At 30.9% G+C, this 16021-nt stretch overlaps 1 protein-coding gene across 1 annotated transcript; it reads left to right on the top strand.

Moving 5' to 3' along the window:
• Positions 1 to 10384: 10384 nt before the first annotated feature.
• Positions 10385 to 10972, top strand: LOC132034555 (photosystem II 5 kDa protein, chloroplastic-like). The gene has a single exon (XM_059424954.1). The coding sequence runs from the start codon at positions 10504 to 10506 to the stop codon at positions 10819 to 10821; it is 318 nt and encodes a 105-aa protein (XP_059280937.1). The 5' UTR covers positions 10385 to 10503; the 3' UTR covers positions 10822 to 10972.
• The last annotated feature ends 5049 nt before the right edge of the window (positions 10973 to 16021 follow it).

Raw genomic sequence — 16021 nt, 5'->3', positions numbered from 1 at the left:
ACTAACTGAGATACAGATTTGATTTAATTTGAAGCGAAAAACTGGGTGGGTTGAGTTGTATTCGAAGCGGTGCGATTATTAAGTGCTATGTCAAGCACTATCGGCAGCTTTTCAAACAAATCGATTTTCAAGCTCTAGTCATGCAAGCCTTATACAAAGAAAAGAGTTGGGAAAAAAACACTAGCTACCTTTCATGATTTGGAAGATCTTACATTTCTTTCAAGGGGATGAAGAAGAGTATTGGAGCCTATTAAAAAAATGAAAAGTTGCATCAAATTATTCTTATTCAGTATTTTCAATAGTTGTGGAGTGGAGAGGCCCTTCTTAAAAATTTACCACACAGATGGAATGTAGAAGGCCATATTACTGACAAAATAACGCAAGCAATATATTTATCCCTTAGCCTTACCTACCAATAAAATTATTGTCTGTGTAATATTGTGTTGGGCTTTTAGATTATTACGTTTCGTCTAGATCTGTCAATTGAGGTCTGCATGCTATTAAGGGATCGGATAGCTTGCAAGGAATAAAGTCCTTAGAGCATCATTATTTCAGCAGCATCAACAAAATAAATTTGTTTGTTCACTAAATTATTTTTTGGTTTAGTCCTATAGACTTACATCAGTTCATCCAAAATTCATCCAAAACAATCCCTACAAGTCAAGACTAGCTTGTATGGACTAGTGAACAACAAAAAAAAAAAAAAAAATAGAGTTCTAAGTCATGGCATTTTAACATTTCAAAATTATCAAATGGGCACTAATAATACCTCAATGAGATAGCTCTGGCTACTAAAATCCTCCCTTTTCATTTGGTTTTCAGATCCTCTGCCCATTTACTTGTTTCAATAATTTTGAGCAATAGAATCAAAATATTGCTTCAATTAGTTGTATCAATAGAACGGCATTTATTTAAGTTCTTTGGATGACTTATATTCAAAGAAGATAGCGTTGTTTTATGCACACAAAAAAATACCTCAATTACAGAAAAATAACTTGTTCCAAACGTTTTAAAAAAAAGAACTGGCACCAAAATCGCATGCAATACGGACTTTTCAGAGCATCTTGGCTATGATTTGTGGAATTTCATGAAAGGAACGTCGTGAATCTATGGTTTTCTTGCAACAGGTGCAGCGTTGGATTGGATTTTTTTTTTTTTTTCGGTCTAATTTTCTGGCTGTGAAAGAGTTTTGTTCAAGGCGAAATAATACGTTGTTATATTGTGACCATGGGAAACGATAGTTTAGATAAACAAATATCTATTTACTAACTAGTTGTGAGAGACAACTAATAGACGGTATCTTAGGTTACGCTTTAAGTTAAAAAGGTGACTCTCGAGTCTCGATAACGAAGCATTCTTTATAAAAATAAAAAAAGGTGTTAAGTCAGGGTGGTGGAAACGTTATGGACAAATGCATTAATATTTACTAGTCGGCGCATGCCCGTCTTTACTGCGGGTCCAACACTTTAAATTATAGTGTATCTATGTGTATGTAGTTATGTTTGAATAATGATAATATATATTTTTTATATTGCTAATAAACATATATAAGTTTACACTGTTTTAATACATATATATATATATATATATATATATATATATATATATATATATATATATATATATATATATATACACATTATGTTCAAAACACGATTAATATAATATTATAGTTTGTCTCCGTATCTAAAACTTTATTATTTTAGTGTTTGCTACAAATACAAAGTTGACAAAAACTTATTAATACTTTTAAAAAAAAAAAAGACTTGTTTAAAAGGAAACTATTTTCCTCTCTTTGAGATAAAACAATAGCAATATTTAAGCACCAGTTAATACTTTGAATTTTAATTCAATTAATTTAATGGTACAAAATATTCTATTGTTAATGTATGTAGATTGGACCTAAACAATACTTATTAATTTTTTTTATCAAATTTTGATTTGGATAATTCTAATTCAAATTATTAAGTTAATTTTAAATGTTTAAAATGAAACAAAGTAGAAGTTTGATTTTCTATTTAAACGAAGAACTACTATTTTTTAATTTTTGGTAAATATTCTTGTTTTAGCTCATTTTACTTATCATGTTGCCTTTTGCATAGTTTTTTAAGGAAACGTCAATTAGAATTATAATTTGACTAATTTACCTTATTGATTATTTGATCTCCATTTGATATTATTTTTTCTTTTATGACATTAATCTCTTTTCACATTTATTAGAGTAAGAATAAAAAATAAAAAAGTAATTAAATTCTATCTTATTTTAAAATATAAATATTTTAAGTATATTTATTTAGTAAACATAACAAATAAATGATATGGCGGAATAGCAAATACAACAGTTAAATATCTAGATTAAATCTCAGGCTAATATAAGAAAAGAAAGCAAATTGTATGGTTTGGCTACTTAACCTTTTGAAGAAAAGCAATAATATAGAATTTATGTTTTTTTCTCTTTGTATAATAATTTCATTGCTCCCACTAATGGGTTGATACGCATGTGGCAATGAATCCACCATTATTGACTTAATAGGGATACTTTGGAAATTATATGAATATTTTTTAATTTTTTAATATGGGGTGCACGTTTTTTTTTTTTAATATGGGGTCCAAATGGCGTATGCCCGTGATGTGTTTGTTGTGTTTTTTAATTTGTTGTTGTGTTTGATAAGTGACATAAGTATTCAGGAAGTTTTTTCCCATAGTTGTGTTTGTTCTTTTTCTTTACTAGTTTCAGGAACGTGCGTTCCGCGTTTGTCGCTTATCGTTATTATAATTATAAAATTCTTATATACTTCAAAAGTATTGAATTATAAAATAGGCATATTGGCGAAGTAGAATGTTTTAACTTCTAACTAATAATCTCTTTTACAAAGTGTGTTATATTCGTATCCAAATTCAATTGTATATGTTTTCCTTAAAGATTGTTATTCCTCTATATGAAAAGATACAACTGAAAGAAGATGAATTACAGGTTTTTTTGCATGCAACTGTTTCACAGTCAAACACAATGACTAAAATTATACCATACAACTTTCATAACTGCAATGATTTTCTTTAAACGACTTGAGATAAATAAAGTTAAAAAAAGAAGGTGAAATCGAGACGAGCGGTAGAAGAAACCAAGCACAAAAAAACCCCCAAAGAAAGCCCTAATGAATTCTAAAGCAGATTTCTCCCTGCTTTGCTGTTATTAAAATTAACATCGTCGTCTGATCTCTCCTGTGGTGTTCTTCTCCACCTGCACTCAGTTTACTACTCCCTTCTTCTTCTTTTTTTTCTACTTTGTTGCCTTTCTTTCTTTGCCTTTTCTTTTGCAGCTTCGACCGCTATGTCATGCTCACTTTTGCGTACTTCAGAGTTGTCGAAACTATTTTTCTGGACATTGAATCAATTGTGCAAACAAAATTAGTTATTAAAGTGTCCTAATCTATGATCAAATAACATATGGAGAGTGGTAATTTATCCTATATATATAGTATAAATATAAATTGGTATTCAAATGGAGTATACCAATTCCTTCGGTTGTTAAAACATGTGCAATTACATGTTCCTTTTTCTATGGCGGGTCCATGCCATTTTGCACCCCTATCGTATGTCTTTTTTTGCAACTTGCACCCCGTCCTATTTTTTTTAATGATGCGCACCCTAATCTATTTATCTTTTTACAAAATGATGAAACCACTCCATTTTATAGTTGTCCATGAGGACAAAACTGGAATACAATTAATAAAGAGAAAATAACACATATTAAAAAGGAGCTCATGAATAACATTTTTGTAGCAATTAGTAATACTAACCTATCCAAACTGTGTGCAAAACGAAAATGAAAAGGGTGCACTCTCTATTCAACATTAAATTAATTTCAAAGTTTTCATTATCAAATCCATATCAGTAAAATTAACTTAATCACAAGAAAAACAACAAATAATATGTTTCATTCATCCTTTAATACAAAGCTGGTCACAATTTAATTAGCCCATCCAAATTACAGCAATATTCAATAGCCAGTAACATAGTGGATGAACTCTGCATCCAACTCCAGGCCTTCCATTGTTTCCAGCGATAACACCTAGCCCCAAATCCATGCTTCCTCCTTGTTCGCTCCCCGAAAATATTGATATCTTTCTGTCCAATTTCTGTGCTTGCCTGCCTCGAACGGCAACGTGTCCGCCCCACCTGAAATCATTGTATTACATTAGAAACCTCGGCGAGCTCCCCACTGTCAGCATAGCTCAGTCGAAATTCCCCAACGGAAACACCATCTCCCAATCATCTACGAACTTCCTCACCGTAATGTCATTGTGTGCCTTCACGTTTTTGTTCATTTGCTCTGTGCCCCAGTCTATTGCGTTAGACAAAACTTCCCCTGCAGACGCGTAAGTTGGAATGCTCTGAATTGCATTCTTCAAGTATACGCTTCGTGGAGACGATGACAATTTACCTTGGAATGTCGTCATTTTGGAAGATGGAAACTTCTTTGCACGTGTCGCCGCAAGCCAGAGCAAATGCAAAGGGATTGAAATTATGAAATCTCAGTCATTGGATTTATCGTCTCCGTTTCTGCATTCTGATTCAAGAATTCTGGTGGTTTAACAATTTCGTTGGGCCAAGAATTGCCCTTTTTGTTGAGAGTTGGCATTATTCATCTGGTTCAATTGGAATGCCAAAAGCTGACCATAGGGAAGTGGGAATTTGAGTTGTCATTTGGAATTTTAACATCATTCATCTGGTTCATTTGGAATACCATCATTTTCTTTTACTGAGTTCTTTTTTAATCTTGTGTTATTTTCTCTTTATTAATTGTATTCCAGTTTTGCCCTCATGGACAACAATAAAAAAGAGTGGTTTCATCATTTTGCAAAAAAATAAATAGACTAGGGTGCAAATCGTTAAAAAAAGTAGAACAGGGTGCAAATTGCAAAAGAAGCAATATGTTAGGGGTGCAAAACGCCACGGACTCTTCTATGGCTTAATAACAACATGCATAAGACTAAGAATAAAAAGCACGCATGGTTAGATTTTTATCGATAACTTTTCTATAAAATATTAAACTAAAACTGATTGAATAATGACTAATTTTGACATTGCAATGGAAATTGGTAAGTACCTTTTATCCAGCAAAGTAGGAGAAGGACATGCGAGCTCTTCAACTCCACCGAGTAAGTTTTGAAGTAAATCCATGACGCTGTGGGAGACCAACAAAGTAAAAAACCGAAGTGTTCAAAGACAAAGTCGAGCAATCACACTAATAAGCTTTTCATTTCCAGTTTCCTGCCTAACAAAACTCATAATAAACAATTGAATGATTGATATGAATTTGTGGGAGATGATAGTAACTTATTTTGAAAATAAATGGTCAACATTAGTCTCCTAAATAGCATGGAAAATGACTATTCAGATACCATTTTAAATGCTGCATATGAATCTGGTCTATTTTGAACCATTATTATAACTTCTCATATTCTTCAGTTTTTTGAGATTAACGAAACTTGAGGCTATGTACTGATGAAGTAATAAATTACTCCCTCCGTCCAAAAAGATTGTCCTCTTTTGATTTGGCACAAAGTTTAAGAAATAAAGAAAGACTTTTAAAATGTGTGGTCCAAAACAAGTCTTAGATATTTGTGTGACTGTAAATTATCTAATAAAGTTAAATTGTTTCTAAATATAGAAAGGGGACAATCTTTTTGGGACAGACTAAAAAGGAAAGGAGGACAATCTTTTTGGGACAGAGGGAGTAATTATTTAAGGGTATTTGAATGGTATTATCGTAATCCAACTTTCAATTATGGGGCTTCTCACTTTTTCAAAAATATTATGATTAGTAATATTAGAATAAATATATTGCATGTTTTTGAAAATAAGAAATGTTAATCCACTATATAGTTAAATCTCGACAAGGGAGAAAATGGATTTGTGTCATATGAGATTCTAGGGTTGTGGGGGTGGGGGTAAACCCGTCAACCCGTTCGGTTTAACCGTTTCAAACCGGTAACCGGACCGGTAAAACCGAAACCGGTTGAACCGGTTAACCGATTCCGGTTAACCGTATATTACATACCGGTTCGGTTTCAATTTTTTTGAAACCGGAACCGGACCGGTTAAACCGGTGAAATTAAAAAAAAAAAATTAAATAGGCAGATTGGGGGGGGTCTGTTCAACTGTTGACCGTTGGGCAACGGTCCATTTGCAAATGGCCGTTGCCAACCGGTCCCAAACCTTTTTTTGCCCCCCCTCCCCTAACCCCCCAAACTTTTTTTTTTTTAACACTTTAACCCATCCCTCACTCCTATATAAACCCTCTCTCCATTTCCATTTTAATCCACATCAATTCACTTTCTCTTTCTCTCAAATCTCAATCTCTCAATTATAGTTACTTTGCAACAATTAGCCACTTTAAATTTCTCGCAAATAAATATTATAAAGTCTTATTATAGTTTCAATTATTAATTTTGCAATTATAATATTGTTGGTGGAGTTGGTGATTTTGCAACAATCCGAAGTAGCTTTGGTGGATTTGCAATTCTAGCCGCCTTCACTTTGTTGGAAATTAGTCCGGCAATTTGGTACTTCGTTCCAACTCTATCTTTATTTTTTGCAATTTAATTTACACAATTTAATTCTAGCAATTTAATTTGTTGCAATTTATTTTCCTGTGATTTATTTGAGTGTGATTTAAATTAATTCTATTTAATAATGGCGAAGAGATTTAGACGTGGTGCCGGTAGTAGTGGTATTGTTAGGGGTGGGCTTAATGAGGAAACATTTGTGGAAGAAACACCTAATTTAGGTATTGATGTTGGTGGAAATAATTCACTTTTAGGTCATGAGGCAATGCAACAACATTATACCGACACTTTTAATGAAATTGATGATGATGATGATGATGAAACACAAGCCCCCGAAAATCCCATAGGAGATACATATCCTGCACAATCACATACACAAGACAAACCTCCTAGAACTCGTAAGCCAACCGCTAAAATTTGAAAATTTATGACTAAGAATAGGGAAAGTCAAACAGTTAAATGTACCCTATGTGGACAAGTATTTGCTTTTAGGTAAGGAACTAGTAAGGATGGTGGAACGGGTACACTAAATGGTCATATGAGAAAGAAACATATGGATGTTTGGGGAGAGCAAACGGGTTCAAATGTGGGGGTATTCAAATGACGATAGACCCACGAACCGATAAAAATTTTAAGTATGACAAGAAAAAAGAGCGTGTAGAAATAGCTAAAATGGTAGCTTATGATTGTTTACCATTTTCCTTTCCTTCGGGTTTGAGGTTTGTTACTTACATTCAACGTTGTTATAATCCGTTATTTGAGGGTATTCCTAGAAGTACTTGTAGAGCGGATGTTATAGATTTGTATAAAAAATATAGATTTTATTTTCGCCATGTATTTAATTCTTTAAATTGTAATGTTTCTCTTACCTTGATTTGGGTCTTAGTCTTAACAAGTTAGATTTTTTTGCTATTACATGTCATTGGATTGATGACAATTGGGTTATGCAAAAAAAGAATTATAGCTTTTTATATGATGAAGGAAAAGGTCGTCACGATGGAAAAATTTTAGCGGATTCAATGTCTACTATTATGAGATTTTTTAATATTTATAGAAAAACACTTTGTATTGCTTTAGATAATGCTTCTAATAATACAAAGGCGATTGGTCTTTTAAAAAGAGAATTAAACCCTCCGCTAAAAAATATTTTTCATGTGAGATGTAGTTGTCACATTTTAAATTTAATTGTTAAAGATGGTCTTGTGTGTTTTGATGATTCTATTCAAAAAGTTAGAGATGCGGTTGCGTTTCTTTTTTGTAATGCTAATAGGGGAAGACTTAGAGATTTTAAAAATGCTTGTGTGGAAAATAACCTTCGACCTAGGAAAATTCAAGTAGAAATTGAGACCAGGTGGAACTACACTTACATTATGCTACAACAAGCATATGAATATAGGATTCCCATACAACAAGTTCACAACAAATATACTATTAATAGTGATGATTGGTTAAATTTTACGCATTGGGACGATGTTAAGGAATGTGTTGAACTCTTAGAAAATTTTTATAATGCAACTCTTGCTCTTTCTAAACAATTCTATCCCACGGTAACCGAAATTTTAGCCTACTTAGCGAAAATAGCTAGAGCTTTACAAGAATATAAATATAAACCCGGTTATCAAGCGGCTATTTTTGATATGATAATCAAATTTAAGAAGTATTTTTTTCCCATCCCAACTTTATTTATATTGGGTTCTCTTTTAAATCCTTGTTTAAAAGTGTCTTATACTAAAGCATTGGTTGGTCAAATTTATACATTTTTAGAAATTAAAGAGGGAGTTCAACCATCTTTAGCTGAAGCCGAACTCGCTATTGATGACGAGTTTAGAAAAGTTTTTACTTATTATTCTAATTTGGAAGAACGTGCTACACCCGTTACTCCACGCCCTACTACTTCTCAAAGTAGCAAAAAGGGCTTGTCGGATTTGTCGCATTTAAAAGTTTTATATTCACAGTCAACTCCTTGTAGTGCAAACTTTGATGAATATAACTTTTATTTGATATAGCCAAATGTGGATATCAAGGAACTAGATGAATTGAACGTATTAGCATGGTGGAAGAAGTACAAGGCAAGTCATCTGATACTCTCAAGAATGGCTCAAGATATCCTTACGGTTCAAGTATCAACCGTGGCTTCGGAGAGCGCATTTAGCCAAGCAAGACAACAAATTGGAGACCATAGACACTCATTATCCGGCTTTAGCTTGCAAGTACTAGTGTGCATTCGCGATTGGATTAGATCGGAGCGACGCAACCAAAATTTAGAAGCGGAGGAAGGCGAAGAGGAAGAAATTGAAGATTTGATAGCAAGTGGACCGGACCAAATGGAAGACTTTGAAGATATCTCCATGGCCGAATATGATATGGGGGAAATTAACCAAATGATTGAGAATTGGTGATTTTATTATTCTACTATTTCTTTGCAACTCATGTATTATTTGCAAGTTAAAAAAAACTACAACTTGCAAATAAATGTTATCCAAGAATGAATAAAATATATGGCTCATTGAACTTTCTTCTATTTACTTGTATTCATATTTTTACTTATATTAAGTTAGGAATATACCTAAAATATACTTATAATATACATCTACTTAAATTAAAAACTAGAAAGTTATATACTTGAAAAATAACTAAAATATACTAAGCATATACTTATAATATATAGTATACATATAACTTAAACATATATATATATATATATATATATATATATATATATATATTATATATATATATATATATTCTTACTATATTTTAGGTATATATAAGTATAACTTAAGCATATAACTTAAGTATATATATACATATATATATATATATATATATGTATATATATATATATATATATATATATATATATATATATATATATATATATATATATATATATATATATATATATATAAACTTAGAAAAAAATTAAGCTATAAATAACTTAAGTTATAATATATAAATTATAAGTATATATAGTATACTTAAACATATATATATATATATATATATATATATATACACTATACAAAAAAAAGAAGGGTTTTGGACGTGTTTGAAACCGGACCGGTTCCGGTTTGGGTTTTTAACGGTGGCCGGAACCGGTGGCGATTCGATTTTTTAACCGAAGCGGCGGTTAAAGTAACCGATTCTTGATCCTGTCCGGTTCAAACCTGTTGATGGGTTTAGTGGGGGGTAATGAGATAACCACAAAATGTTTGATAAACGAAAAGTTCATCTCATCTAAGCTTTAATTCCAATAAACGTATTGACTGAAATTATAAAAAGAAAAATCTGCTGGTATCATAGTTGTTTTTACCCTATACCATAATTGTTTTACTCCTTCCGTTTTAATTTGTTTGTCTTATTTTTCTTTTTTCTTTGCTTTAGAAGAAAAAAATGTCTTTTACCTAATTTGATAAATTTTTTATTTCAGCATCTCACATGACATGTTTAAGATGATAAAATTAAAAGACATTTCAATATATTATACATATCTTTAGTTTTAAACAAAAACATTGAAACTCTTTTAATTCTTTAAAAATTTCATGTCCGATCAAACTAATTAAAACAAACAAATTAAAGCGAAAAATATATAATTGCGGATCCACACCCCAGCACCAACCACAAAATAATCCTAGCTAGAACGTTCCAAACCGCTTAAAGGTACTAGAGTCTAGAACGTCCTATAAAAGAAGAATCAAGAAGCCAACCATCACAATCTCACTTGACACCATAAAGTTTATAGATAAGGTTTTGATTCAGATGGATCCTTCTAGCACAATTCTCCACCCACCCACCCACCCTACCCCCCAATCATGTTGCAACTTTAAATAACACAAATCATTTTCTTAAGTTGCATGAGATAAACATATAATTATCAAGCACTACTATAACATTGTGCAACTCCAAAAACAGTCGCAAAAATTTTGCACTAATGGCTTCTTTACCAATGTCATCTTCATTTCTTGGCCATACGACAGCAACTATCTCCACCAAACATACAAAAAGTGATAAGAAAAGAGTGCTAAAAGTGAATGCCTTTAATAAGGATGAAAAGATTGTGACAAAAATAGAGGTAAAAAAGAGCAGAGGAAGGAGGGAATTGGGTTTTGCATTGATGGCAATTGCTGCAATTAGCTCATTTGGAAGAGTTGCCATAGCAGAGGAACCAAAGGCAGGGACACCTGAGGCAAAGAAGAAGTATGCACCTATTTGTGTCACAATGCCAACTGCTAGAATATGTCATAAGTGAATTTCATGCACGGGTGGAGCTAGCACTTTCTGGTTACGGAGTTGGCAGAATTCAGTAAATTTAGCACGGATTTTATATTTGTGTTGAAATATCTAATTAATATGTATAAATGATTTATCAAAATTCTATTAGCTTCCTTGTTTTTCAAAAATTAGAATTCGTAAATTCAAAATCCTAACTTCGTCTATAATTTCATGAGCTTTGTAAATTTTATGGGTCGTGTGTAAATCTCGGTAAAAAGAGAAAAAATTCCAAATTTTTTTCCAAAATTTCCTCAATTACTAAAATTTGCAAACAAGGTAGGGCAGGGCGGTTGAAGTCTATGTTCTAACCCTTTCTGTCCCGCTCCAACTAGCACTTTTCTTTATTTACTTGTCCCGTTCTGCCTCGCTTAAATTTTTGCTTGAAAGTATTTAACTAAATTTGATGAGTTTAAAACAATGAAATTGGTTTAATTTTTCATTTAATCCGCTCCTACCCCATCCGGCTTTTGAAGTGGAACCAAAGCTGGCCTAGCGATTTTGAGGCTAAAAGCGTTTTGTGTTTGTTTTTTTGAGAAAAAAATATTTTTTTGGAATATTTAATGTGATTGGTCAATTAGTAAATTATTTTTAAGTTGAAACAGAGGCCTTTTTTTTGCCGTTGGGAAGAAACATAAATTTTTGTTTCTTGAAAAAAGCAGAAACAGAAAATTATTTTTTTTAATATAAAAATATTTCTATCATAAATATATAATATTACTAAGCATATTCCTCATTAATCCATTAATTTTTAATTAATAATTTTTATTTTATTTTACGTAGTATAAATAAGTAATTTTTAGCCGCTAGACCAAAAATGTTTTGAAGCTGCAATGCGTGTCGTCGAAATCAAATTTTTGACCGGAATGATTTATTATTTTAATCAGTTAATGAAAAATATAATTTCTAAAATAGAATAAGTATTTAACAATCACGAATTATATAATATTTTATTTTAAATCAGCAGGTTAAAAAACTAATGACGGCGTTTCAATGTTTTCCACAATTTGTTGGGCATGATATTATATTTCTACTGTATACCCATGCTTCGTCGTCGGTCATCATTAAAAAAAAAAAAGGCGGGCCCCAATCTTTTTTAATAGTGACTAAAAAAATTAAAGTGGGGTTCAATCTTCTATAATAGTAGGAATAAAAAATAAAAAAACTTCTTTAATAGTAGCTAAAAAAAATTAAAGTGGGATTTAATCTTCTATAATAGTAGGAATGAAAAAAAAAATTTAAGGTGGGATTTACTCTTCTATGGTAGTAGTTCGCGTGGAGAATTAGGAGATAATTGCAAAAAAAAAAATAAGGTGGGGTTCAAGTGAAGAAGTAGGAGACAATTGTAGAAGTAGGAGACAATTGTAAATTGTTAAAAAAAAAATTAAGGTAGGGTTTAATCTTCTATAATAGTAGGAATGAAAAAAAAAATTAAATTAAGGTGGGGTTCGTGTGGAGAATTAGGAGATAATTGCCTAAAAAAATTAAGATGGGGTTCACGTGAACAAGTAGGAGATAATTGTAAATTGTTAAAAAAAAAAAGAAATTAAGGTGGGATTTAATCTTCTATAATAGTAGGAATGAAAAAAAAAAAGGTGGGGTCCACTCTTCTATAATAGTAGAGATTAAAAAAAATAAGGTGGGATTCACGTGGAGAATTAGGAGACAATTGTCACAAAAAAAAAAAAGTGGAGTTCATGTGAAGAAGTAGGAGACAATTGCAACAGAAAAAAAAATAGAATATTTAAATAATGATAATAAGTTCAGAAAATGGTAAAGGTATGCTTAGAGAAAATGTAAATAAGAAAAGTTCAGGAAAAAAACAATAATGATTTAAATTGAACACAAAAACTGTTAAAGAAATCATAAACCAAAAGATTTAAAACTTATACCTTTAGGTATAAGAGGTATAAATTTAGACACATACGTCTCACACCAATAATGAAGCATAACATCTAGAAGACGAAATATAAATGGTATTCTATAATAGTAAATTAAAAAAAAAAATTAAGGTGGGGTTCACTCTTCTATAATAGTAAAAAAAATTTAAAAAAATTAAGTTGGGGCCCACTTTTCTATAATAGTACAAATAAAAAAAAAATTTAAGGTAGGGGCCACTCTTCCATAATAATAGAGATAAAAAAAAAATTAAAGTGGATCCACATGAAGAATTAGGAGACAATTGCAAAAAAAAAAAAAAAATTAAGGTGGGGTCCACGTGTAGAAGGAAAAAAAAGGACGTTTAAATAATGATAATAAGTTCAAAAAATGATAAACGTACGCTTAGAGAAAATTTAAAGAAGATAAATTCAGGAAAAAAGAAATAAAGATTTAAATTGAACACAAAAATCGCTAAAAAAGTCATAAAACCAAAAGATTTAAAACTTATACCTCTGGGTATAAATTTAGACATATATGTCGCACACAAATAACGAGGAATAACATCGAGAAAACGAAATATAAACGGTCAAGAAACGTATTTGGCCACGTGTCACTTTTACACTCCTTTTGCTTTTCAATATTTTATCATGCTCACATAATTTCACTTAATAGACAAATAATATTTGTGTATATGTATTAATGTTCATCTATATATATGCATTGACAGTGAAAATTTAAGTATGTTTATTAGCAATATAAAATATATATACTATCACTATCCAATACATAAATCTTTACAATTGTACATAACTATATACATATAGATACACTATATAATCTAAAGTGTTGGGTCCGTGCGCAGCACGGACATACGCCATCTAGTAACTATATAGAAACGTGAGCGAGGAGGCAGGATCATCGTCAATCCCGCCATTTCATTTCACTCACCCATAAAAATGACTTGATGCACGTGATCAACTCACTGTCTATGCTTGCCTTTATTCTTAGATATATCAGCTACTCTACAGTATAAATATCAACTACTTTGTGATGTGGGCCCCAAATTTTACACCTTGCGGCCTTTTAATGGTAAATTTTATTGTCTCTTCTTGCAAATTTCAACCAATTCAACAGATTTATCGCTCCGCTTTAGTCTTGTTGTCTTCATAACTCAACCGATTACTATTTTAAAGTTATTGAGGAAATCTATTTGCAAGTCTAAATATTGTATTTTCTTTATTGTTTTTTAAAAGGGGTGGATCCCCTACTAAAAATATTAAGCAATGTAAAAAAAAAAGAAAAAGTGTAGCTCACCATCTCTAAACTCATAAAAAAATAAAAAAATGTGGACCCCATATTAACAAAATCAAGCAATATAAAAAAAATGGACCTCATATTAAAAAAAATAATGTCAAAAAACCGTGCACCCCATATTAAAAAATTAAATAACATTCATGTAATTTTTAAAGTATCCCATTAAAAAAAACAAGCAATGTCAAAAAAAAAAAAACGTGCACCCCATATTAAAAAGGTGGATTCGATTTTTTAACATGTACTTTTTGGAAGGAAAAATAAAGCTTAAAGTACGAACAATTTAATTTCATTGTTTTTGGAATATTTTTTTTCCATTGTTTAATTTGAAAGAACATCTACAAAATTATCTTGCAATGCCAAAAATTTTAATTATTTTATGAGTTAACTTTACTGATTTCATCATACAACAATATTGTAGCACAAAATATTTTTGACAATTAGTAGTATCTTTTTGTAAAAAATAAATTAGCCAATATGGGTTCAATTCAGAGAAATAAATGAAATTAATATAACATATGAAAAGCTCATTGGATCGTCGGAGACTTTTATCTCAAAAGTTCAGTAAAATAGAAATTAGAAAAGCTTTCATTTATTAGTCTAATATATAAACTACAAAAAATGTTTTCCTTTAACTTTTAAATACCTTTTTTTTAACATTAATATTTTAGAATTCTTTTGAAAGTGTCAAACTAATATTGCAAAAACAAAGAAGCAAGAACCAAAAAAAAAAAAATATTAAAAAAATATCTCGCAAATTCAATTTTAACGGTTTGGTGAGAATCTTAGAACGGACCAAATAACACTAGTGTTTCATATAATAGAGAATGGATTAGAAGTGATATGACTTCCTGAGGCTTTCTCCTAGTGTGGATTGTTTTTTCACTCATTGTATTTTCAAAAAGAAAATATAAAAGTATCCATGTCCAATAATGTCACTGTGAAGAAATTTGTTCTTCTACAAGACCTCGGGTAAGGACTCATTTTTTAAGACTTGGTAAATCCAAAACCAGATGATACCATGATGATTTCATATTGGAATTTTATCAAATTTTCAGAATGATTCGATGGCGTCAGAACATGGTTAAGTCTCTAGTAATGCTCGAATTCTTTAATTTTTTTTCGTAAAGCATATTATGATTCATATTGTGATAAAGAAGAAGATAATATCAGTTATTAACTTATTATATTTCTATAGTTAAACAAAAGGAGATAGTTAGACAATTTGTGTTAGTTAGACAATTTGTGTTCTAACACAAGAATATCTTACTTTATTTTTTTATTAGTGTGACAATTATTCGGAAAACACTCAATTCTCTCGTTTTGATTTAATGGGCATAAACATGAGAAAGTTATAAGGCAAAAAGAAGTATTGCCTACTCAAATATATGTATTTGAACATTGCGTTTTCTGCAATAAGATTTCTTTTTTGGTTTATTATTTGATTCCATTTAGAATGGAACAAATTATATAAGGATTTTGTATCCTCGTAAGCCAAGCCACCGTTATCCTCAAGACAAGTTGCAAAGAATTAATTCAATTTCAACAATTTGAAGAAAGTATTCATTGGATTTTTTTGTCAATCCATCGGTCATAAAAGTAGGTCATTGTTTATTTTCTGTGCGTAAAGTTCTAAATCATTTAGTAACCTTAATTGTCCCACTAGAAATACGAGAAAGTTAAGTTGACCTTTCAAGTTGAATACTGTTAGAAATGATAGTATATTAGTGTAGTATGTTAGCAATATACTCGGGTGGTATATCAGTATGTATGGACTATATACAACTGGTTTTAGATAAAGTAATTAGGTGTTGCTTAGCTGTAAAGTGAGTTAGTTAGTTTGTTAGAGTTATACATGGATGTGCACGTGAGTTTGTTATATAAGGAGTAGCATTGTACTCACATCATAATCAATATACAAAATATCTCAATTTCTCTTCTCTTCCTTCTTCCATCATCTTCGAACGGTGTATGTTTCCATGAATGTA

The sequence above is a fragment of the Lycium ferocissimum genome, chromosome 10, assembly GCF_029784015.1.
Source record: "Lycium ferocissimum isolate CSIRO_LF1 chromosome 10, AGI_CSIRO_Lferr_CH_V1, whole genome shotgun sequence".
In the NCBI taxonomy this organism is placed as follows: Eukaryota; Viridiplantae; Streptophyta; class Magnoliopsida; order Solanales; family Solanaceae; genus Lycium; species Lycium ferocissimum.
This window is presented reverse-complemented; position numbering and strand designations above follow the sequence as displayed.

Coding starts and splice junctions, on each gene's coding strand:
- LOC132034555 (XM_059424954.1), top strand. CDS start 10,504: ATGGCTTCTTTACCAATGTCATCTTCATTTCTTGGCCATACGACAGCA.